Source organism: Corvus hawaiiensis, chromosome 2, assembly GCF_020740725.1.
Source record: "Corvus hawaiiensis isolate bCorHaw1 chromosome 2, bCorHaw1.pri.cur, whole genome shotgun sequence".
Taxonomy (NCBI): domain Eukaryota; kingdom Metazoa; phylum Chordata; class Aves; order Passeriformes; family Corvidae; genus Corvus; species Corvus hawaiiensis.
The window spans coordinates 51,959,203-51,986,378 of NC_063214.1; the positions used below are offsets into that span (position 1 = coordinate 51,959,203).

The following is a 27,176-nucleotide window of genomic DNA, read 5'->3' on the forward strand; positions in this document are numbered from 1 at the left end:
TTATCACGCCCTAAGTAGTTTTTCCCATGTGCCTGCATGCGTGCTGGCGTGCACATTTGCAGGTGTTCGCCCACACAGGCACTCATTGGCCTTTGTGTCAAGAGCCTGAGAAAAAGGCTATTCTTTTGTAAAAACAGGAGCCACTAATTCTCTGTAAGGTTTTCAGAGAAGCCCAGCACAGGGAGAAAGAGGGGTGAGAGTGGCTCTGCCTGTGGTAGGGCGAGTTCTGCTGTCAGACCTGCTCATCGCCCAGAGCTCCGGGAATTTACATGAATTTGCAGAGGCTGGGGGTGGCTTATGCAACCAGAAGTAAGTCCAGCTTTATAAAAGGTCTGTGATGTGTGGAGTTGGCACCCACAGGGGCCCTGGAGAAGTGGATGGGGGGAGGGGAGCCAGCCTGCTACTCAAGAATACATCAAGCCCTTGAGGAAGCAGAGTGTGCCATGTTTGAAGATGCAAAGATAATCACAGTGCTGGGAACCGTCTTGTGTAGCGGAGGAAGCCAAACAACAAGAGGAAAGCAGCATATGCTCATGATTTCGCACAGGAAGCTAGCAGCACCTCCTGCCAAAGCGAGATAAGAAAACTCTCATGGCCTATTCTGGACAAGGCTGTGGTGATCAACCTTCGCTTCACACTGTCCTCGCTCCGCTCCACGGCCCGCTCCCTTTCCTAATGAGTTTCTGAGCCCTCGCTTCTATTAGCATGCAGCACGCCAAGCACAATAGTGTGGTGTATTTATAACTACCAACAGGGAAAATTTTCCAGGGTAAGAGTGTATTTCTTGTCATCTTGATGTATTTCACTGAAATCAAACTACAAACCAGCTCCAAGCTAAAGTCCTGCCTTTGAAACTATTGGTCGCAGAAGAAAAGCTCCTCACTGATTTACAGCAGAGCATGGGAGCTGAGGTAAGCAATTTGTCCCATTATTCATAGCATGGTTTGACCCTGAGTAGAACAGTTCTGATTGAAAGCCCCAGACCCAGCCTATCCAGACACATCTTCCCCGTCCCAAAGACAGTACTGCAGTTTTCAGTTCAAGCAGCGCAACAACAAATACCAGTGAAAGAGCCTCAGTCCACATCAGTTGGAAAATACTCATCTTCTGTCTCCTTGTCTTACCAGCTTCTCTCTCCCAAGCTCTCCTGTGTGATTCCAGAGGCCATTGCAATTGTTACCTCTTGTAACATCTCATTCAACTCTCTAAGCATTCCTCTTGGCAAAGCCCCTGGCAGCCTCACTCATGCTCTCATTCACTGGGGTAGTATTTGTTGAGAGGGAGAACAAACCATCCTGTCACCAACAGCACTCATTTTTTAGAGGGATTAATGGCAGTCACCATACTTTTCTCAGCATCTATCCTCTTTTTAGGGCAACAATTCCTAGCAACATCAGGGCAATGTTCCTACAAATTCAAGTTGGGCTGACTCACATCTTTCAAGAGGCAATGGTGACGATACTAATGTTAAGAAAGGAACTCTGGAAACTCCTAGAATTGTAAAGAATACATAGGAACTGATTTTTATTTGGAAGTTACCAAAAAATGAATGACTTGGGCCATGCCTGTTCTGTGTCTCAGCATCCAGTGCCATGCGATTGGTAGTACAGGGCTGGTGTAGCCACGTGCCCTTGGGAATACTGAGTCAATTTGAAGCAGGAAACAGAGAGGAAAAATAGTAGCAGGGAGCATGTACAGTTTGTAAAACGTGCTTTATGGGGGTGGGGGAAGGAGAACATGTGCTGGCCCCCCGCCAGCTTTGTCTGTGCATGTGATTCTGTGATTCTAAGAAGCTATGGTCCAGGTGTTCCTGCTCTAGGTCAAAACCAATCAGTTAGAGGTTGAACTACTGGCAAAACTGCAGCTGGGAGCTCATCCCAAGAACCTTCCCTAATATGTGGGTTAGTGGGGCTAGAAGGAAAACTACAAGCGGTAAGAACTGGATATATTTTACACTGTTTATTTATATTTATTTAGGACCTTAGCAAAGGATACCAAACAAGCAATCCTAGTGAAAGGGGTGCAGGTTCCTTCCCTCCCAGTCTCCTTCTCCTCTCTCCTCCTACTGTCTCTGTTCCCTACAGCTTCCCATCACAGTGTCAACACCTGCCCATCAAGAGCAGTTGGGACCTCACCAGCCCATCTCACTTCAGACACATTCATGACTCCGAGAGTGCAGCAACAATACTCCTCTGTCTCCAGCGAGGGTGCAACTTGTCATCAAGGACACCATGCTGAGACATTATTCACTGACAAGTTGCAGGTCAGATGGAGGATTTCTAAGTGGCCTCTATGAATTAGGCTGGGATGGGGCCCTGGTGCACTTCTCAGTTGCCAGAGGGAGGACTGAGTTGTTTTCTGTTTTGTAGGATGTAGAATATCCCATTGAGGGGGATATTTGGAGAGAAACTCCCCTACACTCTCTAGGGGAGATCCCTGATGTCCCAAAAGCCTCATTCTCCTGGGGAGTATCTTTGAAAAGAGCAGGGTAGATGGCACTTAGAGCTTTGTCGTGTACTTCCATGGCTCTGTCGAAAAAGGAAGCATTTGATAGCTGCACATTGCTTTTCTTGCTGTTATTGATATGCAACCAGATAATTGGATGGTGTTTCCCTTTCATACTCATCCTTTCCAAACATTATGGCTTGCCCTTAGCTATTCCAGTTTGCTACATGGAAAGCTGATTGATCTGACCTATCTCAAAAGAAGCAGTAAGATCAACAGCAACGTTACGTACCCCTACTTTACATATTTCATCAGCCCACACTCAGATTTCCACAGGAAAAAAATCACTTCTATAACTGGACACCTGGGCACCCTGAAACAACAGTTACTCACAACAAAAAATGCAAATGAGGCTGAGGGTCACCAAAAAACCCATTTTGCTTCCCACTTCTTTGTCAGTACTTGAGACCTCTGACCACTAGGGAACAAAACAGCATTTGGAAGTCTTTTTCAGGTGCCTACGCATACTGAGGTTATCTGAAATTTTCTCACCTTGTCTTATCAGAAAATTATATTTTGCTTCTTGACCCTCAATTTTCTGCTTCACACTGCTTAACATTCTTCATGGACACAGAATACTATCATATTTCTGCCAAACCTACCTTCCTTGTTGTACACCTCTATTCCTTCCTTTACTAAACTGTAATCACTCTCATCTCCCATGAAGTCACTGTGAGTCAGCCTCCACTTTCTCTGTGCAAAAGCAAAAATCATGTCCTGCACAAAGAAGCAGGATGTTGGTTGGAACTACAGAAATCACATCACATTTCCACAGGCACCTAGAATTTCTTTCAGGGGAAAAAAGTGTTTGATCTTGAGAGTCCGTAGTACTGCAAGTAAGAACGTCCTGCGATTTGGTTGAACAGTCAGAATCCTAAAGGGAAAGTCCACAAAACCTCTACATACACTGTCCACCCCTGCACTCAATTCTTTTATTTCCAGTTTATGTTCCCTATAAATACATACTGTTCAGATCCTTTTAGTGTAAGTTATTTTCCTTGCACAAGTCACTTCTAATAGCTCACTCAACTTCTAGACATAACCTTACATCTATAATATTCCAAGATCCATGTATCCACAACACCTTCCTTCTCATAATGCCAAAATTCCCTTTCTTTCCTTTGCTGTCCTAACTGGATCCTCTTGGTTCTAGAAAGGAGTAACTCTTTAGCAGCCTATTTGCATAGTCCTTCATACTGCCCGTCTTGCTGACAAGCTGGAAGCACAACTCTCACCCTTTCCTTTTTCCAGTGATAAGCAAAGGAGACGGAGGAGCTGTTGATCCACTTAGGTTGTGTTTTTTAAGATAATTTGTTTTTAACTTCTCTTCAAGTAGGGGTCTGGGAGAAACTCTGGGCTGATTGGAGTGAGGGACTGAAGTGCAGGCAGAAAACAAGGAAGGGATGAGAAAGAATGGAGGGAAACATTTTTAAGGAGAGAGGGGAGTTAATTAGAGGGAAAACAGGAAGAGAAAATACTGACAGACATGCATGTAAGACCAAGGATCCATCTACCCCATATCCTGTCCCAACAATGACCATATGCAGATGGTTGGGGATGAGTAAGAGCGGGACTAACTTCAGGTATTTCCTCCTAATACTCCCCCAGTCACCAATTATTATCAGCTCAGGAACTTCCCGCAGTATAGACTGTTTCTACACTTCTCTTTCAAGACTGTGGAAAGTTTTCAAACCCCCAAAATCCTCTGGCAAGGAGATTCACAGATATGCTATCCACTGCTACATCCTTTTTTTGTTCCAAATTCTGCTCCTCCTGTCTTCATCTAATGGCCCCTACCTGTTGAACTCGAAAAGACATACACAACTGATCCTCAGACCTGAGTCCTTCACAAGTCTGTAGGTCTCTATCCTGTAGCTCCCAAGTCACCTCTTTTTCAGTCTGCAAGAGTCTTGACCTTGCTCTCCACTCATCTTTCACACATTCCTCTCATTCCCTGATATACCTTTGATCCGTTTTGATGCTATTCCTGGTGTACTTCCCAGTTTGGCTGCATCCTTTGAAACGAAAGGATCAGAAATGCTCATAGTATAAAAGATGTCAGTAATTTATGGATTTGTGGAGATACCATGGTGTTCTGTATTGCGGTCTTTATTTCTTTCCTGGTAATTCCTAACACTTGATTTTCTTTTTGACCTGCTCATGATGGTGGTGTTCACTTTCACAAACCCATCTATCACAACACTCAGATCTCTCTTTGTAGCAGTAGTGATCAGCCAACAGCTTTTTAACATGCATTTTACATACGAAAGCAAGATTGTTTTTTTCCTATGTACATCATGCACATTTATCTTCAGTGAATTTCACCTGCCACCTTTTCACTCAGATACCCAGATTCATAGAGTTCTGCATTTCTTTGCAATCAGCTCCTCATCCTTACAAATCTGAATAACTTGGCATCATCAGCAATCTCTGTCACCTCCTTACCACCTTTTCCAGGTTATTCCTGAACATGTTGACAAGTACAGACCCCAGCAGCAGCTCCTGAAAAACTTCACCGATCACCTCCCTAAGCTGCAAGAACTGGTTGTTCCCTCTTAACCTCTGTTTTCTATTTTTTAACTGAATATTTTTTCTGAGCACGATCCTACCTCACATGTCTGTTCAAAGTCTTCTGCAAAGGCTTTTTGAAAGGCATACACATAAAAGGAAAGAGGATGCTAACTACAGTTTGTATATTTTTGTAAAAGGTGTACTCAATCCAGTAATAGTACTCCATTCATAATCACGCCTAAGCACACACAGAGTTTGATCTGGTGCCTTCCTTTGGCCAGGAGCCCCTGCTAGTGCAGGAGCAGGCTTCTGGCTACTGGGACGCCCCACTGGCTCGGACACCGCCAGCGTGCGGGGCCTCGCTCACGTCGTGCAGTCCCCACGTACAGCCAGTCACACACTTTATTTCCTATGGGCTGGGCCACACGGAGTAAAAGATCAAGCAGAAACATCCCACCACCTACGTGACCCTTACGTGTTTTTCCTTAAGGCTAGGTGTCAGACTGCACATAGAAAAGCCAAGAGACCACCCTGTGAACAACACAACAAGAAGAAAAGAAAGAAACTGGGAAAAAATAAAAGGAAGAGCAAGTGAAAAAAACCCCAACACAGGCAATTGAGAATAAAAGCGTGATACTAAGAGAGCATCCCTGACCATCTGGATCTTGCTGTAGTTCTAATGTTTGAAGATTGATCAGTGACAAATTAAAAAATATAATGCTTCTTCTTTTAATTTCTTTTAAAATTTGATTTAAAGTGATTTGGAAACTAGCAGTGTTGAAACTTGAAATCTTAAGGTTCTGATTCAACTAAGACCCATAATGAAGTAATTTATACTTGCAGAATAAATTCATCAGTGTGTAACCCTGAGGACAGACAGGAGTAAACTGTACTTGCTGTAAAGCATGTATTTGACAAGCACATATCTATGTGCCAGGTCTGATTCAAACAGCATTTTGCAATCAAAATATTAAAAAAATATTTTTAAATACCATAATAATGACTGAAAACAAGGATACAGCTCTACTCAGAGGAAAGAATGTGTTCACAAGCAAGCATTGGCTTTTGGCTCCCAGCGAAAGTGCAGAATGAGATACTTGAGCATAGTGCTTATTCAGGCTGAAGCAGATCAGATGCTGTTTCACTCCTCTCTTCCCTTTGGCTTCAAATTTCCTGGAAGTCCATGCTGCTGCAATGTACACTCATGACAGTTCCAGTGCATTTTTTTAAGGTTATGTAAAAAACCACAGTGTGTGACTTTTATTTACACTAATTTATTTCCCCTACTACACCAAAATAAGGGAATAGCTAGTATGATTTTTGGTGTACCCATAAGTACCTTTACATTACTAGATTACTGTAAGATTTTCTTGTAACACAGGGTGGAAGGCACAAAGGCCACCAGCCAGACCCTCAGCCAGTGTGAATGTAGAGCTGAGGATCCAGCCACCTGCCAAATTAAACAAAGGCATTTTAGAACTACCTGTTTGTTAATGGCATCTGACCTACTTATACCAGCTCCAAAGACTCAGACTTTCCCTTCCTGAAAATAGAAGGTGGCACGGGGAACAAAACCAGTCGCTGTGGACAAACTAACGGGCATCAACATTTGCAGACATCCAACAATTAAATTTGGGTGGTTCAGTACATTCCTAATTAAGTACAATTAACATTTGTTCTCTACTTGTTCATTTTACATACCTCACTGATGTTCCAAATCTGGTTCCCCCTGATCATCTATCCAAGCACATCCTAATGATTCTGCCTTTCAATCCCTTATTAATACCCTGACATAAACAATGCAGAAATGCAATTAGACTGCTATGCACGCATGGCCTGCCTCCTCTTTCACTGAAGCTGCTGGGAGTCTGCCCATGCACTGTCATTATGATAGTTTCAGTCTTTCTGTATCTCTGCAGAAGTTTCAAGGAAAACCTCTATTTTTTTTTCCTCCCAGATACTTCATGTATTCAGCCCTTCATCTCCAATCCCACCATTAGGTGGTTTTACCACCAAGTAGAGTTCATATCTTGACACTGCAGTCAGGAGAGCAGAGAATCATGTACCAGTTTCCCCAACTACTTTTTTTTTGTGAGCAACTCCATAATACTGTTATACTTCTCTCTCCCTCAAGCAAACACATGGAGAGAAAAAAAAAAAAACAAAAAACAAAAAACAAAAAAACACAGACTGATGCGATGCCAGGGTTGTAAAATAATAATAAAGCATTCAGTTTGAGGCTAAACAAAGCTCAAGGAAAGAGTGAGGCATCAGGGTGATGGGAGAGTTAAAACACTCATGGTAAAATTTCAGTGTTACTGTTTGCAACTTCTGAAGGGCCAATCAGTCAAACCTTGGGCAGAGGTTGAAGATCTCTCTTGAGCTGCCCACATAGAAATGTTGTTCGGCCAGAGAAACTGGCCCCAAACAACACTGCACAAGTACTGAGCAAGCCAGCGCTTCCAGTGAGCAATAGCAGTGTCCCACATGCCTTTCTTGGCCATCTCTGCCAGGTCAGTTTAAGATAAACAAAATCTACTGAAGAGATTCAGGTCAAGAACCATTAACATCAAGCACGTTCCTGGCATGCAGACGCTTGTTCTGCAGCCTCAGAGCTGATCTGGTTTAGGTGAATCCCAGCCTGCCTGGCTCTGGAGATCCTCAGCAAACCCTGCTGCTGTCTGCTCCCATACACCTCTGCTGACAGCCCAGCCTGAGACAAATCCAGGACAGAAAGAACAGCTCCAGAGTGGCAGAAAAGAGGCCAAGGAGGCTGCTGGGCACTTCAGGACCAGTGTCCCACTGGGCTGTCCTATTCTATATCCACTGAACACCTGGGGGCTGCCCAGCCTGGGACTGTGTCTGCTGCAGAGCAGCAGCATTGGCTGCAGTAGGATAGCCCCGGCAAAGCAGTTTCTCAATCATTTAACAAAGACTAATTTTTTTTCTAATTACTTTTAATTATATTCTTCATTGTGTCTCTACTGTCTTTTGGCTACCATCTCAAAATTTAATAGCTCTGCATAAGCTTTAAAAAACCCCAGAATATTGCTTTTTGCCCCGGACAGATTTCCTCGACTCTTCTATGTTTCCTTGCTGGGGTGAACATCAGAAGAGAATCTTTCCATCTACCTTTCTAGTTAGCTAGCTAGCTAACAAAAGGTTTATTAGTGGCAAGAGTTGGTTCAAGCAAAGTAATTGTAACAGAAAATAAAGAACAGGCAATTTTTAATGATGTGGGTCTTTCCACATTTCAAAAATTCACATTAATTGAGCAATTTTTCCATTTTTTTAAAAAAAAAATTAATTTGCTTAGAGAAAACTATGGAAATTATTTTATTTGGCCAGTCTCCTGTTACTGGCCTGAATGAAGCAGAAGGAAGTTATGCAAATTGATTGTATCAATCACAAAGCTTGAAACTATATCTGCATTTAAAAGCAATGGAATTCATTGAGGTATGTTTAGATTTTTGTAACTGAAATACTGCCTGGAAGATAAATTGAAAGAAGTATCCACACAACCTAATGGTTGCTATTAAAGGAGGCCATAGGCAACAGTCCTTCAAAAATAAAAGCATCTAACTTAGGCACTGTGTGTCAGTCGCCAGCTTGCAGTGACAGTACTCAAGGGTGTGAAGTTAAGCACATACATAAATATTGGAGCAAACAGGTCTTGGAGCCAACAGTGCACTGCAAGGTCTTTGCAGCAAAGGCATCTTTTTACTCAGTGTGCACACTCTGTCCTGTGACATGGGATTCCTGAGAAATTTCCTGAGAATCCCTACTACCTTACAGTGAGGGATAACCTATGGGGGTTTATTGACTTAAAGTACAAGGTACATCTGTGTGCAGAAACGAGCACTACTTGAGCACAAGTAGAGCAATATTTTAATATTGGAAATCTAACATTGGGTAGATAAATACAAAAAAATGCTGTAATGGCAGAACAAGATAAGCTTTTTATCTGCTGCACAAGGTACACACACCTTAAATGTCTTGTTCAGGCAAAACTCCCCTCCCACAAAGAGAAAAGTATAATGAAATAGGTGGGATTAAAGGGTTTTCTAGTTCTGCAGGGAGAACACCTGAACCTGCAGAGACATTAGGCTGAGCAAGGTGTGCCAGCTGCTGAGGTACACCTTGCCCTGCTACCTTCCTGGAGCAGGAGACAAAATGTAATTACTCAGGCATGTCTGCCTTTCTGCAGTAGTTAATAGTCATATTATTCAGAGGGAGTCATCCCACTCCTTTTAGGCAACGCATTAAAATGGTGTTCTCCAAACTACTTCTTCAGGGAGTACTTAAAGGAGAAGGAAGGGGAGAGGGTTAAAGGGAATCATCACAGAACAATTACAAAGGCAATTTGGAAGCCATTCTGGAAACAACGCTGTAACAGAGCCAATAGCTGAATAGAATTGTTACATTTCTGCTTTGATCACCTGCTCAAACACACTCCTAATTAGCATTTAATGGAGTGTACAGTTCAGCACATTATTGAACACCTGCGTGCAGATGTTAATTCCTCTTTCTGATGGCATGCTCTCCTGTGCTGGAGTGCAGACCTGTGCTTGCTAACAAAAGGAGATATCTGACAATAGATGAGCACCACCTTGACTCCCAAGGAAGACCCAGCCTTTTCTTCAGCACTGCACTGGATTTCAATCCAGAGTATTCATTTGTATAAACCCTTGAAAGAAACTAAAAGATTGAAAAATTTCATACATGCCTTTCTCAAGGTTTCTCTAGTTAAAAGATGTTGTGATTTCTCTTCTCTTCTCTTACATCTACTAGCAAAAATAAATTTTGCAACTTGTCCTTGTAAGGTGACATACCAGACAGAGGAAATGCAGCCCTCACCTGTCCTTGAAATGGAAGATTTCAGGTAATACCTATTCAAGGAAGAGGAGAGATTGCTAGTGCCACCTCTTGGTGAGAAGGGCACAGCCATAATCCCAAAGACATAGTGGGAAAAATAACATGGGCTTCTAGAAAGTGCTGACCACTCTCTCACTGATATCAAAACACTTATAAGTATCCTTAGTTTGAGATGTTTAGTATTGAGACCCTTAGTATTGAGATGTCCTATTTGGTTGAATGACATGTCTTGTACCCTTGCAATTAAGCATGTACTTAAATATTTGTCTGGATTGGCACTAAATCCCAATTCTATGAAAGTGCTAAAAAACTGACATCCTATGGAATGTGATTATTCTTCAACTGAGACTGAGAAAATGTTGTCTCTTAAACTTGTTAGGTTTTTAAATATCTTCATTGGGCTGTGATTCAAATACCTTGCCTGTTTGAACCCTCCAATAGCAACTGAAGGATAATGCCACTGTGGAGGTTGGGTGTTAATCATTAAGTTTGTGTCAGATTTCATGATGCAGGAAGAGCTTTGGATAAGTGAGTCAACACAAACTCCTAATCATAAGAAACAGAGTTCAAAAGAAAACTAAAATGTAAAAAGAGGATTAGCTGAGCACCACCTCAGCATCAAGTAAGCTTACATGGTGCCATTTATTCTTTACCCTGTTTAAATATCATCTGTAGAATGCCGGGCACATTTAGCTTGCTGAATTGAATATATGACTAAACATATCACAGGACAGATGTGACCTTCATAATGGAAAAAGTTTCTGAGATGTTTTCTGTTAATTTCAAAAGAAGCCACACATAAGAATCACTGTTCATGGAGAAAAGCATGGAGGAAAACTCCTCCACGTGAAAGCATGTGAACTTTGCAAGACATTGTCTTCTCCCGTGAAAATGAAAAAGCAATTATCGCTTCTGGACCAATACTGCATGCATGAATAGTAGTGAACCATAAATAAACCCAAACAGCAATACCAAATAACCACCATTAAGGGTAAGAAGCCCTCCATCTTCAAATAAGGAGAAAAAATTGCATTGTGACTATATGCCCATTAAAAAATACATTGATAAAAAGTAGATAATTTCTATTAACTAAACAATGTTTACAGCCAACTTTATGCTTGTAAAAAAATATTTAAGTGTAATAATAATGGAAGACATGCTAAATAAAAGTAAAGAAGTTGTCCTACCTTGTTTTAGAATGGTTTTGTTTACAGGGGTACCACATCCATGTAACTTTAGGTGGAGGAATACCATACACAGTGCATGTCAGCACTTGTTTGCTGCCTAGTAAACGCAGATTGGGATCAGGGAATGATGACACAGCCTTTTCATATATCTGCGGTTTCACTGGAAAGAGTAAAAATTGGAAAGCAATTAAAACCAGCTTATTTCCAATATATTGCATGTTTATAAAAATACTACATTCCTGCAGTGTGAGTAGCAAGAAAAATCCCCAGGAGAACAAAGAAAAACAGCAGTCCTAAGTCAAGTCAGACAAGTGGTTAGTGACACATTTAAGTCATCAGAAACAAGTATGTGGCTGTGGAGGACAGAAACACTTCTAATGAAAACCAGTGTCTATCTTCTGGTTCAAAGATGGGTCTTTCACCCTGCATGTGAGGCTTGGGTTTGGGTCCATGAAGTCAGTAAGAGAGCCCACAGTGACCTGATGCGTTCAAGAATGGTGGCAATCCAGCTCAAAGAAAATTGAGCATTTACATGTTCAGGAGAAGCATGGGAACGTGTTGCAAACTTACCATTTACTGTAAGAGTGACTGTAAGATTCTTTGACAAGTTCCACTGTGGAATGCTCAATATTATGGTGTAGTTTCCAGCATCCTCCTCAGCAACATCCTTGATGACTAACGAATAGTCTTTAATGACGTACCGGGCACATTTTTCAGCAGCAGGTAGCCCATCTTTTAACCTGTTTCATGGAATTCCAGAAATCAAAATTCTGAAAAATATTTCTGCTTAAACCACCCATGTTACATCATATTCCTCAATCTTTGGGAAAGGATTGGGTTCACAGTCTGAGATTCTGTTTACCAGAGGCTTGTCCTTTCCTTTCAAATAAGATTGCTGATATTTGTAAACCACTTTAGAGAATACTATTCTGTATATTAAAATTGATAAGAATCTGACAGGGCTCTATGGTATTTGAGAGTTGCTGAAAAATGCAACTCTGTCTCTAAAGATCCCAGTTGTCCATGGTTGTGCTGCCATTTAGTCTAAAAGACAACCATTTTGGCTAAGAGTCAGTCACAGAAATAAAGATTGCATCATCTTGCACTGGCCATTTCTCTATGACCTCAGAATACATCCTGGGACAAAGTATTACAGTAGCCTAAGCACAGCTGTGATTTTAGGAAGAGGAAGAGTAAGTAGATTAGATAAGCACTCGAGAATCAGATATCCTGCTATCAAGTGAATGTTTTTAAAGATAACAGAAAATCAACATAGAAAGTACTAACTGTTGCTCACACACAGATTCCTGAAGTAAAACATTTTTATTCAAAGTCTAAAGTACAGTCTAAAGCATATTTTAACAGTTGCAAGGTTAACATGATGTTAGTAGGAGGGTGCAACTGAGATTCATTAAGATGATGGACTTGATGGAAATGATTCACAGCTTTTAGTAAGTATTCACAGAAAACTCTTACTGTTATTAGAGGAGCACTAAAATTTGGTCAAAGGACTTATGGGTTTAGGCATTTCACTGTATCTGTATTTTACAGAACCACAGAAGAGTTGCAGCCAAAAAAGCCTTCGGAGGTGATGTAGTCTAATGCCCTATACAAAGCAAGGTCAGAAGGTTGCCGAAGACCATTTTCAACATGGTTTTGTGTATCTCCAAGAATGGAGACTCCACCACCACTCTGGACTACTTGTTCCAATGTTTGACCAAACTCAATTTTAAATTAAAAAATTTTTTAAAATTTTTAAACGTTTGGAGATTTTTTTAGTTCAGAAGTTTCAGACCTATATGTGTAATCAATAAGCTCAAACACTGGAGAAACAGAAAATGACGTATAAATGGCTGGCATCAGTGTCACACTCACCCCTTAGTTTTCCACATGGAGCCATAAATGTAAAGGTTTTGTGTAACAAGACAACACTTCTGGAGCAAAAGTAATTCCTGGCTGTAACATGAACTCCCACTGTTCACATATGTATGGCTTGTTTTCTTAATCAGTCTTGTCATAAATCCTTTGTTAAAATGCAATGAATTGAGCCAGAGCTACTGGTGTTTAAAATGATTTAAACAAAAAAAACCCCTTGAGATCATGAATAGATAACGTTGTTACATATAGAAGTGGTTTGGATTAATAAAAAAAAACTGTTCAAAAAATTTCTTAGCACAGGATACATGAGACAAAATGAATGATCCAGTGAATGCTCTGCTGAATTAGATCTACAACCTGCAGGTCACCACATAATAATACCAACTTCCATTGTTTTGCCTAACAGCGCATGTCTGTATGACTCAAGTCAATCGTTTATTTTAATGAAAGCCTTCTTTCCTCTCTCTTACTGTCTGAAAAGCAAGTTCAGGTTTCATATCTAGGTCTGAGGGAAGCTGGATGTAACACTTCAGTCAAGATATTTAGCTGTGGAGCGTCCACTGATTTCAAGAGGAGACATACCCAACCTATTTGAGGATCTCAGCTTTAAACTTTCTGTATCTCCTTTCATGCACTTGCAAAATGGAGATAATGTTCTCATAAATTGTTAGAACCCCAAGCAACTGAAAAACTTTAAAAAAACCTCCCCAACTCTATTATAAAAAGAGGTCCAGGATGCCTATGTGGAAGTAACTGTTGTCCTACCATATAACCTCTGGAGAGGGAAATGCCTTCACTTTCATTGACAAACGATAGGATTTTCTTCCAGCTACAGCCTCCAGCGCAGTTTTCCTTCGACGTTTCAAATTAATGAACATTTTATCTTAAACAAAATAAAAAAGTGCTTTGTATTACTTATTTTCATCCTGCAAAAAGAGTAGCTCCACTAAAGAAAATGTGACTCCAAATAAAAATTATCTTTAATAATTTTGATGCTCTCACATGTCAACAGCAAGAATAGAGCCTAACCTCCTAGAGATCTATAAAATAGAAAAGAATACCACAAATATACAAGAAACTGAGATGCAGTTCCCAGGGCATGAATCTACTTAGAGAAGATACACTCTAGCCAAATTCACACTGTGCTCCAGCCAGGAAAAAAGGCACAAGAGATAAAGTGGTCTGTGGTATGTGGGAGGCCAAATTGAGGATAATCAGATGACCTTTCTTCTCCTACAGGCCAAGAATCAATGAATGTTCCAAAAGAAAATATTCTGCCAGAGAGGATTTAAGGGACCTTCAGAGAAATAGCAAAGGAAAAGGCAGAAACTTTCTTTATCATTGGTAAAGAAGCTGTTTCATCAAACAAACAAATCTTTGTCACTTCACTGGAATAATCTCAACCTGCTGGAATTTGCTCTTTTCCAATTGCTCTGCCCCATATCTGCAACTCTGTGGCAAGTTGATGGCTTTTACCAGAGGCAATAAAACACAAAATTCATACAATACATTGGAAAATATCTCTTTTCCCCGGCCAACTTGTGCAAAATAAAACATTCAAAGTATAAAAAATGTTCAAGTATCCTTTTGATAGTATCTATGGTGCAATATTTACTCACATGATGGACTGCATAAGGATGGTGGATATCCATGAAACAAGCTCAACATTTAATCACACTTACCACATACATTGAAAATAATATGCACAAGACAAATAAGTAGTTTAATTACACAAGTCAAGTTATAGAGATACAGCCCTGATTCTGCAAACCTTTATTCACACAGGCTCTTTCTAATATGGGCACCCTGTAGATGGGGCTGCTTATGTGAATACAGGCTGACTTCAACAGTCCCAACTTCTCTGACTTTAATCTAAAATTCAGTTTCTGACAGGTTCAGTTTATCTGTTTAAGATACAGTAAGTGGGTACCATGGTTCATCCTATGCTCCCAGTGGCTAATTCCAGAAATTAAATAGAGAAAATGGTCTGGAATAGCTCTCTAAGAATACCAACACCAGGTGCCTAGTCCACACTTCTAGGTAAGAGAGAAAAGATATACCACTGAAAATATGTAACAAATCAATACTCTAACCATGAGTCATCTGTTGTAGAGGACACCCACCAGCCACTTGGTCTTTAATACCAATGGTGGTCCAAAGATCCCGGATAGTTCTAATTGTAACAGGATGTCCCAAAGAAGGTCGCTTCCCAAAGAGTCCCAGTGCAAAAAAGTCCTTATTCATATACATTTGAAATAATACCAGAAATTTCTAGATTTCACAGAAGGCCCAGGCAAACCACAGGGAACTTGATTAAGGGTCCTGCTGTAAAACCATATTAAAGATTTGCATTTTTTGAATGGTCTACCAGCTACTAGCTCCATGCAGAGCTAGGGTATTTATTTCTTCTTCATTTTTTCATAGAAAGCAATGCATAAGTACTACAGAAGAGGAAGTGGGACTCTTCTATTTAAATTCAGCTTGTACCTTCTTTTTCCTCCCAAACTATACTTTCCCTGATTGTATGTGCTAGAACTAAGGACAGTGCCATCACAGTATTTAACAAACAAAAGTGATCAAATTGAACATTAGCATGTCTATTGCCAACAGTACAAAACACCCATGGAAGAAATGGTGCATGTTTTCCCTCCTGGAGGGCCTCCCTCCCTCGTTTCCCTTCTTCTGTCCATGATGAATGTACTACAAATTGTGTCCCAATGTAAAACTATCACGTGACAGACCTTGGTACAAGAGCATTGAGTATTCTACAAATCTGCACCACTTCTTACCATAAACAATGACTGTTGTGTTGACAGCCTTGATCGAAGGCCCGCTCTTCACGTGGCAGGTGTACTGGCCTTTATCAACATCCCGCACTCTGTCGACAACGAGGATGCTGTAAAAGATGTTGGCCTCTGCATTCTTCTGGTCAATACGCTGTGTTACAGAACCTCTTCTCCTTGTCTATAGAAGCAAAAGAAATTAACAAGAAAGAGCTTAATCAAACCAATTTTCATGATTATTAAGATTTTTATTTTGCTATACCACCACCATAACTTAATAAAAAAATCCCAGATGCCTTTTTACAGCACAGACACACAAAAGATGCTTAACATTTCCAGAGGGTTAACAATAAAAAATGTAAGCAACATTATAGGGCAATTCATCCCTGTCTTCACCCAAGTTGTCATAGCATCCAAACTAGTACTTTCCAGAGGAAGATCCTCCCTTTTGCACAGCCTGTCATATCAACACGTCCGGCTCCCCATGGCCATTGTCCAGCACTGCTCCAAAAAATCTCTGAAGCCATGATATGAAGAGCAGCACATAGTTTGATGCCTGGATTCAGTGCCATAGGAAGCAGACACATAGAAGAAAAGACATTAATGCAAGGAGGGGAGAATTCTGGAAACGCTACAGACGGAAAAGGGACTAGATTTGGCAAGGGAATTGCAGGGTGGAACTGAAGATAATGCGACTCTGAGGAGTTATTTCCTGCAACTCCCCCTCAGCATTTGGCCTCAAAGTTTATTTAACCCAGGACATTGTTGATGTCTTACAAACACTGAGCACCCTTCAGTTACCATCTAAATAAAAACAAAGCACAATTTCACAAGTGTGGTGCCCAGATAGGGCTTGGTAGGGCAGCAATGCGCAATATAATATATTTGGAGCATTTCTTGTTGCTAAGTTGTTTATTTCTGAGGTGAAAAAATGCCAGGGAAAATGGCCACAGTAAGCAATAAACAATTGCATTAATCTTCCCTATATAATGCAATCATAATTTCAGCCTGTGATTAGATACAATGAGTGACAAAATAAATGATCTTGACTTGAATCACCAGCATAAATCAAACTGACATGAAAGGAATTGGAGTTGTAAACCTTAAGCTAATGTCAAATTTCTTATCAGTTTTACACGGACTGCCTGGCAGTTATTCTGTAAGTGACAAATATTTATGAGGATGGTCCCAATGTGGGGGGTGGAGAAGCACATTCAAGATCATTCCTGTAGTTGTCAAAACAAGAGGATTGTTCGTGTGACACTTAACAAATGAGATTTTGGCTAGCTAAATCAAAATATCTTTTCTAAACATGCTCAAATCGGGTGCCTGACTGTCTGCCAGTCTTTGAAATGAATGTGTTGAGAAGACAGCCTCACTGAAAACTTTTCTGTCACAAGAGAGAGCCCCTGCCTGGGATGGGGTGATAAATTTCTCTCGTTTCAGCAGGTCGAAAAGAAGCTCCCAGAGATGAAACAATTCTAGCGTTCGCTCGTGATTATGCAATATAACCACAGCACATTGTGTAAACATGTTTACTTAGGAAATTAAGCATCAGAAAGAAAAAAAAGAAACATTAAGAGACATGTCAGCAAGGGTCAAAATGATGGAATGCAAAAAACGGCAAGCATTCCGAAGCAGAATTCCTCCCAGGATGCTGGATGCAGTGTGATCTGTGGGAAACCTCTGGTTTCTCCTTTCCAACCACAGCACTCACCTCTCCAGGGTAAGTCCATGTCATCTGCACTCTGGTGTTCCAGGCTGCAGTGACAGTGCAGTTAATTGCCAGGCTGTCTCCCTTCAGCAGCTTGACAAGACGCGGGGTGCTTAGCTGAACATCAAAAATTGTGTTGGCTGCATGTGACAAAGAGAGAGAAGAATTAGTAATGCCAGCAGGGCAGGGTGCTTTCTGAGAGACAGGGAGTGGAGAATGCCACCTACTTTCTCTATGCGTTAGGTACTTCGTGCTGTACGTGTGCCCACCGACGGTTGTCTCACAGCTCAGGAGCCCAATGAATTTGTAAGTTGCCTTAGGTATTCTGAAGCCTTGCATGCTGTCCCAGATTATTGTCTTGCCATCAGGAATTAGGGTTTCTCGTGGGATCTGGAAGTGCCAAACATGCATCATAAAAACAGCTCATCCTCATGTCTACTCTTTAATCAAAGTAGCCTAGTAAAAAGGGATGGGGGAAAAAAGCACCCAAAAAATGCCAATCAACATGAAAAGGATGACATTTAATGATGTGGGTTTTTTAAGTCACATTTTCATCACAAAGTAGAGGAAAAATGTGGGTGAAGAATGCGGATGTTACATTTGTTTCCAAGATTTCATTATTTATAACAGGATGTAATTTATGACAAAATAGATTGACACTATCATTAGCTTCAGCACTTGGGCCGCTATTCTGTTGGCTCCTGGTTGGCAGCTAAAGTGCTCATCTCTCTGAACCTTTGCAATTAAGTAGCCTGGTTTTGCCATGGAGAAACAAACACATATTTTTCAATGGAGATGACAAATTGACTTAATTTGCTGTCATTTTGTGGCTTTAACAAATTCCTGCCAGGATTCAATTCCATGCATGTCATATTTATGTTACCTCAAAGACTTAAAAAACAAGCAAAAAAATTATTGCCACGTGGGATCAAGTGTTTACTTTGTCAGCAGTACATGTTATCTTCTACATTATGATCCTTGGCACTTTAAGCCCCATTTTAATAAGGTATCAAGAAAACCCTGAAAAAGTAAAGCTTGACACAGCCATTGAAGCTCAGACAAAACCTCTTGTTTTGGATCATGCTATTTGTTACACCTTATTGATGGAATAAATGCCACCATTTGGAGAGCACAGAGATCAGCCATGAGTACAAAGTCTGGTTGTGACTCTACTTTGGTAAGACCTGGTTTTATGGTAAAAAGAATATATTTTTAAAGTTGGCACAGAGCAGAGTTCAAATGAATTATGGTCCCAAGGAAAGATCCCTGGATCAACTGAGCACCTTGCAGCCCATCACTTCCCACTGTGCAACAGTCTCACTGTGTCCCTTCATCTCTTTCTTCCCCTTTATTTGAGCAGGGGACTTATGCGTTGGACAGCCCTTTCCTTCCTACAAGCAAAGCCATCATGGGTGGTTGTCAGAGGCTGGGGGAAGCATGAATGTCTCTCCTTCCAGCATGGTACAGTTTCCCTCTAAAATATGCCACCCTTGATGCTGCCTGCCTATGCAGAAAGCCACCCTTGAGTTCATATTCACTCATCTCATCCCATTTCCTCCAAAATAACTGAGTGCATGGTGAATCAAATGAATACAGAGAACAATAAATACAGAGCACAAAATGACGTGGTAGAATTCCTTATCTTTACAACAGCTGATAAGATGCTATAATAAGCATGCAAATCACTGGGAAGTGTGTGTAGCACACACACAAGTAAAGCCCATTACATTACAGCCTGCTGGCTACCATTCAACAGCATCTTGGTCCCTACAAGCTCTGCTGCCATTCCTGTTCTAAACAAAACAAATTTTCAACTTCAGTTTAACTAGTTCATAGTTATGTTTTCAAGAGTTTCAATTGGATTTATCCTCTTGCTGCTTTGGTGGAAATCAAACAATTTCTGAGCTTATTTCTGTATAGGCTTTCATGAAGAAAGCGAAGCCAGAGGGTCAGAGCCTTCCTAGACTTGTATTTCCCAGTGAATGCATTCACTGCACATTCATTACTTAATTGATGGATTACTGACTTTGTATTAGCCTTACTCCAGGAATAGAAAAGTAACCAAAACACCCAGAAGAGTCCTGTTTTGCAACATGTAATTTTGTGAGTTGTCTGGATATCTAGCAGGCTTACTTGCTCTGGAGGCAGATCTTTACCTGTACAGTTTACTCATCTGACACCTCTCAAAACCACTAGAGCTACTTTTTTTTTTTTTAATATTTTTGCAGCTCTGAGACTAAGAAGTTACACTCAGTCACCCATGAAAGCATAATGCAACAATAAGTTACTCTATGGAAAACTTTGGAAAACTGAGGTCTCTGACTAGCAAAAGACCCCTGTGACATAGCCGGTCTCTGACCAAATCTCAAGGGGGAAAACCCCAAGATACTGCACCAAGTCCCTTTTAGAGGGTGGAAATACCAGGACTTTGTCTCAGATGAGAACATGGGTGGTGGCTGGGCGCTCACCCTACAGCCCTTCACAGCTCTACCCTCTCTTCCTGCTTGCTTCAGTTTCTTACCCAGCTCTTCTCCATTCTGTTCTCTGCCAACTCCACTAGTTCAGATGACCTGTTTCCCACTCTCAGAGAACCACAGTTGTTTTGCTCTGCCCTGAACCAGCTTTCAGGCCACCAACTAGAAACACAATCTCATCACCATGCTGATCACTGCACGGATGGTACAGGACAGAGGATCCCAGAATCACACAATAATTTAGGTTGGACGGGACCTCCAGAGGTCATCTGGTCCCACCCCTATGCAGAGCACAACCAGTGTAACTCAAAGTCTTGGCCATTTGGTCATCACAGAGAGAAGTAGAAAACCTATGAAGAAACATCATGCTGGAACAGTGAGACTTCCACTGAAGCAGCAGAGGATAAATTCAGCTACAATAATAGCCTGCAGATGGGAATCAATGTGATTCAAAGAATCAGCTTGTTGCGACGGCTGCAGTAAACATGGAATTTATTGTCCACATGCTAATCTGTGCGGACAATATCACTGGGGCTCCCAGTGCATTCTCGGCCTTTTACCTTCTTTGTACTTTGCTTCAAATGAAACTTTTTTTGGTATAGGCTGTGCCGCCTTCTTTGCTCAATCTTTGCTGAAAGTTTTTGGTACCTGGTGGCACTAACACAGTACTGCCACATACTGCATATGTACATATGGTCAAGAGTTAAAGTCAAGCTGTAGTTCTCCACATCTCCAAAGGCAGATTGTATTGGAAAGAGACAACTAAAAGGTTATTAAAAATACATATTAGAGTCTTGAATTCTTGTCTTTTCTTTCATGTTTCCCTTTTCACCAACTTGGGAAGGATGAGGTGGCATTATTAAGAATTCAGATTGTCCAGATATGTGATTTGTGGCATTCCTTGGGTTTTTTTCCAGGTTTTATTCCTTATACTGGAGCTTATTTACTTCTATTCCCATGAATGTCATTGTTTTTATGATAGAGAATCCAAAAGGATAGCAAACAGATGGATTAAATTATTGTACTAAAAGGTGATACTTTCTCCATTTGGCAAGATAAGAGCAAATGAAGAGGCAAGAGAAGAGAAGTGTACACCTTACTTGCAAAAAACTGTCTTATTTTAAGGATCCTGAATGAGGCTGCTAGAATCATGTTGATAGGAATGATGGTTTCAGAGACTCTGAATATCTAACTATTAATCATTAGATCAAAGCTATAAATTGATTTCACAATTCTTCATATGATAAGGAAGAGAAAAGCCCATCAGCTGCTGCCTGTAAAGGTTACAGCAGGACCTGAAGGCTGAACTTGAATGAGGAATTAAAAGCTTCATTCCCATTTCCCAGTCCATGTTTTATTAGCTTCTTGATTTTTGAAGACCCTCCTCCTCTGTTGTATTTGATTTCCATGCTATAAAACACAATTTGCACAGATGTTCAGCTTGAAAATGAAAACAACACAGCATCTTAAAAAGTTTGACTAAAGATGCAGTTCGAGTAAAATAATAAGTTGTGGTGTTGAAGATGAATAATAAACCTTTCCCACATTGGTCCACTAAAACTAAGAAGCGGCACTGCAAAGGAACAAATGCTGGAGGCAGTGCTCATGCAACTGTAGGGAATCCTTCCAGAAGAGAGAGATTATTTAAAATATTTCATATTTTTACTTCCTGGCAATATAGAAGGCAGAACCTAATGACACTTGAGCTGGGATTTTCTTTCCAGAGCCAGAGACTGCATTATGGGGACACCAACTTCTTCCTTTATCACTGCTGGAAAACACAAAATAGCTCTTGCTGTTTCTCCAGAAGTAGTATGCCTGCAGCTGTGGAATGCATTTAACACATCTCTTAATGGCTGTGTGAGTAAAACCTTGCTGGAATCTTCATATAAGGGTGTCATAGAAGATAAATAAAGTAAGACATGATGTAATGCATTGTAACTTACATGCTTCAGGAAATTCTAGGATTAATTAGGGAACACATTTATTTTTCCTGGAATGCAAAACATGTAAGCAACCAATCCTTTCTTTCAAGACTTGGCTCCACCTCCTCTTTCTCCTTTTGAGAGTATTACATCTGGTTCTGATGGTGTAAAGCTGTGCCTTACACCACAATCCCAGGCTAAAGGCAAGTTGATATGAGTAAAAGAGAGTAGCTATGTCTCAATCTTCTCCAAATAAGGAGAATTTTTTTTAAATGTTGCTTAATTAGAGAAACTTGACAGGAGTTTTCTCAGGTAGAAATCTAATATGCTAAGATTTCAGATGCAACACTACAGTGCCCAAATAAATTCCCACTTTACAACACCCCTTCTATGGAATGCTAAGTCTCACTTGCTTTTGATTCTATTGCCACACAGTCTTGTGCATCTTCTTGCAGGAGAACCATGTGTGTGTTTGTGTGGGTGTGTACTTATACTCATAGGGCAACATCCTGGGTCAGATCACTTTCTTTTCTTTGCATTTTGTTCTCTTTCATGGGATTTAACAAGTAAAAACCAAGGAGAAAAATCAGTATCTATATTAGCAAAGCAGAACTCGATAGAATTGGTAAAATCTGTGGCTGGTGTAAAACTCTGCAGTCAAAGAATAACCAAAGACTTCTATTGCACTAAACAAGTATCTTATGGTGGTATTGTTTGGCAACTGTATGTTATTCTACAAAGAGACAAACCTCTTTTCCTTTTAACAGTGATGAACTTTCATTGCCACTATGTGCATAACTCCCTTTATTTAGAAAATAAAACTTCATTGCCACCTCCACCTAATTTTTAAGCAAAAAAAAAAGGTAACTTTAAAAAAATGCCCCATTCTCCGTCTTGATAACAGGTACTTTACTACATACATATGATTCAGTTAGCTGTCCATGTAACTCTTAAGGAACCTAGACTAATGTTTTTCCCAAAACATGGAAATGTCTATTTTTTTTCTATAACTAGTCCTGCCACATCAAACTCTGCAGTTTCCCTGCAAAGTTTCCCCACAACAAAAAGCCATCCCTTTTCTAAGTGCACTCATATGTAAAAGGAAGTAGCAAAATCACTGGTGGGAGTGAGGTAGGGCAAAGGCTTGCAGAGATCCTTGTACAGCCACAGCAAGTCTCCAGGGACTCACCGGCTGTTCCAGAGGACAGAAGAGGAAAAGGGAGGAAGGGCAGGGGAAGAGGTGGGAGGAAATCTCTTCTCCTAACAAGAAATTCCTTCCTGGGCTTAAGAAACCTTTGCCAGTGAGGATTTAATAAAGAAGTATGAGAAGTTTAAGATCCTTCAGAAAATTCCCGCCTTTTACAGGAGATTTGATGAAGCCCTTCTGCGCGACACAAAATGAAGCCTCCAGGGTTGACATATTTCTGAACACACTGACACCCAGAAACGTTGCATGAGAAATATTAAATTGTTAAAATATTTCAAAAGCATTACAATAGCTGTAAACAAACTAAAACATCATCCACAGTAACACTTTGAGAGCACGCTTGGATAGAGGTACCTTTTTTAAAGTAACAGCAATGTTTGGTGCTGTGACTCTGCATGGAATGATCATTTCTCTTCCTACAGCCATATTTATTATTTTAGGGATATCACTGTGCATCTCTACAAACGGATTGGTTGTATCTGCAAAAGAAGAAAAATAAAGGTTAATATGTGAAATCTCAAGACATTGTATGGGAATTGTAACAGTGGATACAGACTTAAAAAACAGACTAGCCCTGTCCGTAATGAAAGCTAAAAAAGTGCTGAAATCAATCATCCGTTTACTTTTGTTTAAACATGTTCATCAAACTATTATTAAATATTTGAAAATATATGTATCATTCAATATCAGTATCAGTACTTTGAAGTCTTCTTTAAATTTCAGGACAGTGGAAGCACATTTTTTCCAGTACAGCAACATCTCTACTGCTGAGATATGTGTTTCTTGCTTCATGGCACTTGTATTTTATTATCACCAGGAAAAGTAACGATATGGGAAGTGAGCTGAAATTCACTTATCAGGAACCCCTACAAAGTACACCATCCTGCTGTCTGCAAGGAAATTGATAGGAAAAATTCACATTGACTGCATCAGGAGAAAGAATCTACTGTGATTATCCAGCCATATTTTCATCTCAGAGCATACGGACTAGAGAGAGTTAATTATTCTCCTCCTTGCCACTATCACAATACCTATGTGTCTCTTTTTTATGTGACAAGGTAAATGAAAATGCCAGGAAAACATTAATTCCTCTTGACTCAATAACTAAAGCTTGGCAGAGTAATTTACCGTCCCTTGAACAATCTCTTTAACAAAGGGCATTGTCATAAATAGCTTGCGCTGGGAACAGGGAACATTGCTGCTGCTATTGTTTGGACTACTTAACAAAGAGGGGCTCAAGCCACAGGCTCTGGCTCCAAATCTTCTTTGCAGGTGTTCAGATCTGAAGTTTCAGTTTGACTCACATTGCAGATAGACTACCTCCAAATTCACATAAGGTTTGGTTTTTAACTCCTAAAAAAAGTGGAACATTCAGATCTTAATTCTGTGCTTATCTACAGCTCTGTTTTTTCAGGCAAATCCCATTATTTTCACTCAGTCAAAAATCTTAGAAATAACAATGGAAATCTTTCTTGGATAAGAAATTAGTAAAGCTAGCAAGAACTGATCCCTTATAAAACCTCAAACTGCAACTCTTGATTCAAGTGTTCTGGCCCCAAACTTCTGCATGTTGACCTATGTTCACTTAAATAGTTCTTCAAGTAAGTTACTTTTGCCTGTCTTTCAAAAGCGTAATATGCACTTTCCAGTGTCATCAAACTGTTCTGCCCTTAGGATCCTCTTTTCTTACTATGTGTAATAATATTTTTGTTTGAGACATCAAACAGGAAGAAAAACAGATTCTGCTCTAATTTATACTGGTAAAAATCCTAAAGCAGAGGATCTCAAATGTGCTCCAGGATACAGAAAAAAGTTTTCTTAAAGTCATTTAATGAAACTGTTATACAAACTTTCTGAAATGAAAGTCACAAAGTATTATTTAATAATAGGTATTAATGTCCACTGAGATAGCGAAAGGAACTTATGAGTAATAGAGGATGCATATGTAATAAAAAATGCCCTGAGGACTTGTTAGGCCGACGTTTCCTCTGCAGTACGATTCAAGGAAAAACCAAGAATGAACCTGTTTGTAGCACAGGGAAAAGAACCTTTTTTGTTTCAGGGGCTGCAGCCACAGAAGAGGTCACCTGCCCCTTAACATCACCAGACAAACTGATTTACTACTCCCCAAAGACTCATTTGTCTTTGTCACAAAATTAAGAGCTCCTGCCCGAAACCAGCAAGCTTTGCAAAGTGGTTTCCTGTACCATAATCTCCAGATCATTGTAAGTGTGAGGAAGAGCTGTTCTGGGGACTGCGGTGCTGTCTGCAGACAGAGTATCACCACTGACTGATGCCAATATGGAAGCAGTGGGGGTTGTGCAGCTCAGACCTTGCAGGATTCCTGCCCGCCCAAAGGCAAGGACAGGAAACCAGCATAAAACACCATGTTTGGCTTTTCTTTCTTCTTCTTCTTCTTCAGTGGAAATACATGTCCACGCCTGGAGAAGTCAACAAAGTGCTGTATAAAATTAGACTAAGCGCTCTGGTTGCCCTTGGTAGGCTGCAAAGCTCAGTCACAGCCTCTCCTGGTACACTCCCTGCCGTGTGCGCCAAGGCGTCGCCGTGCCCCCGCTATTCGTGTGCAGAGCTCCCATTGACATCACCAGGGACTTCCGCCATGGGCCAGAGGGCAATCGATGGCCCCGAGTGCTCCAAATGTCTTCCTGCTTTTGATTAAAAGAAATACACATCATGTTTTCCTAGCACAGTTTTTTTTCATAATGAACACGGAGGCTTTTCTTGATTCCCTTTGAATTTTATTCTCCTTCCACCTTAAAGGCCATAATGGAATACTCTTAGTGCCTGCAGATGAGAATCTGGTGCGGGCTTTATGAGCCTGGATCAGGAAAAGCTGAACACACGGCAGCGCCAGGGCAGGTTATACCACATCTGCAGGGTTTGCCAACAACATGAATTCTTCTGTCCCCCAAGCAATAGCTCTCCTTGCCTTTTTTTTCCTCTTTCCTTCCCATCACAACCCCAGCTATTGCCACTAGCTCCCACTACATTTCTTCTCAATTTCCTCCTGAGGGGAGGTAAATGCCATCCTTCCCCATGTAGCTGGTTGGAAGCACATCTGGCATGACTTAATCTTCCATCAGCAGTCTTTTGGGCCAGCTCCACTAATTCTATGTTCAGAAAGCTCTAGACATAAAAGGAACATCGCAGACTGACCTATCTTGAAGACCACATCCAGGTTACATTCAGCTTCACTGGGATTTGGAATGGAAGATCTAAGGGGGTTGACCTTATTTTTATGAATCATTGATTTGGTTTGTTGGTTTGTTTTGGTTGTTTTTATTCACAGCTGCCTGTGAGGGTAGCAAAATGAAAGCTGGACAGCCAGAATATTTACATATGTTAAAGGTTACTTTAAAAGTCAGCTTAGTGTATTTTTAAATTGTGCCTAGAATGAATGACTGTGTGCTGGGTTGGCTGTGTTCCTTACAATATCTCTCAGTTACAATCAACATGAACCCACAAAGAGCACTCATGAAATCACAAAATCCATGAAGGTCATTTGCTATATTGTTAAAGAGCATAAATAGCAGCTTTTTACTAAGCTAGTTGGCAGCCAGATAAAAACTTGATAAGAGACTTAGCACAAGCAATATTATGTCTGGTATCAGTAACCTGTCTAGGCTATTTATGGGGTTTGCACAAACAACTAAATCAGCCAACACTGAAATGCCAAATTCCGAAAAGATGGAGAGGGTTTTTCTTTCCACAAGCTTCAGCTACTGTTCTTGGGTTTGTTTTGTTTTTAATAATCTGAGCTATGTAAGTCAGAGGACTTATACATACATTTGCAAGAAGAGAAGTCACTACAGGAAAATCTAAGCTCCTTGAAATCTCTAAAAGCTTATCCTCTGAAGTTCTTCCAAAATGCCTACTTACACTTGGCTCATCATTAAGATTTTTTTCAGGCTAAAAGAGGTGAAATATTATCATCACATCCACATAACAACCTTTTCCCTCATGCATGTGAAAAGAACCACAATATTTAGGAACGAACAGACATGCAGACTTCATTGAAGTTCATGGACCAGTTGCCACATTCTCTTTCCATTGTAGGGATTAAACCTACGATCCCAGATAAATTTATCCCAGATAA

At 40.5% G+C, this 27,176-nt stretch overlaps 1 protein-coding gene across 2 annotated transcripts in view; it reads right to left on the reverse strand.

The window, feature by feature from the left end:
* Positions 1-27,176, reverse strand: part of FLT1 (fms related receptor tyrosine kinase 1) — a 109,206-nt gene that overhangs the window by 60,508 nt on the left and 21,522 nt on the right. For both annotated transcript variants that reach the window (XM_048294969.1, XM_048294970.1), the window contains exons 4-10: positions 23,414-23,538; positions 17,681-17,843; positions 17,457-17,593; positions 15,746-15,920; positions 13,722-13,839; positions 11,649-11,818; positions 11,079-11,238 (exon numbers count right to left, since the gene is read on the reverse strand). In XM_048294969.1, the coding sequence (XP_048150926.1) occupies positions 11,079-11,238; positions 11,649-11,818; positions 13,722-13,839; positions 15,746-15,920; positions 17,457-17,593; positions 17,681-17,843; positions 23,414-23,538 (1,048 nt within the window). The remainder of the gene's footprint in view (positions 1-11,078; positions 11,239-11,648; positions 11,819-13,721; positions 13,840-15,745; positions 15,921-17,456; positions 17,594-17,680; positions 17,844-23,413; positions 23,539-27,176) is intronic.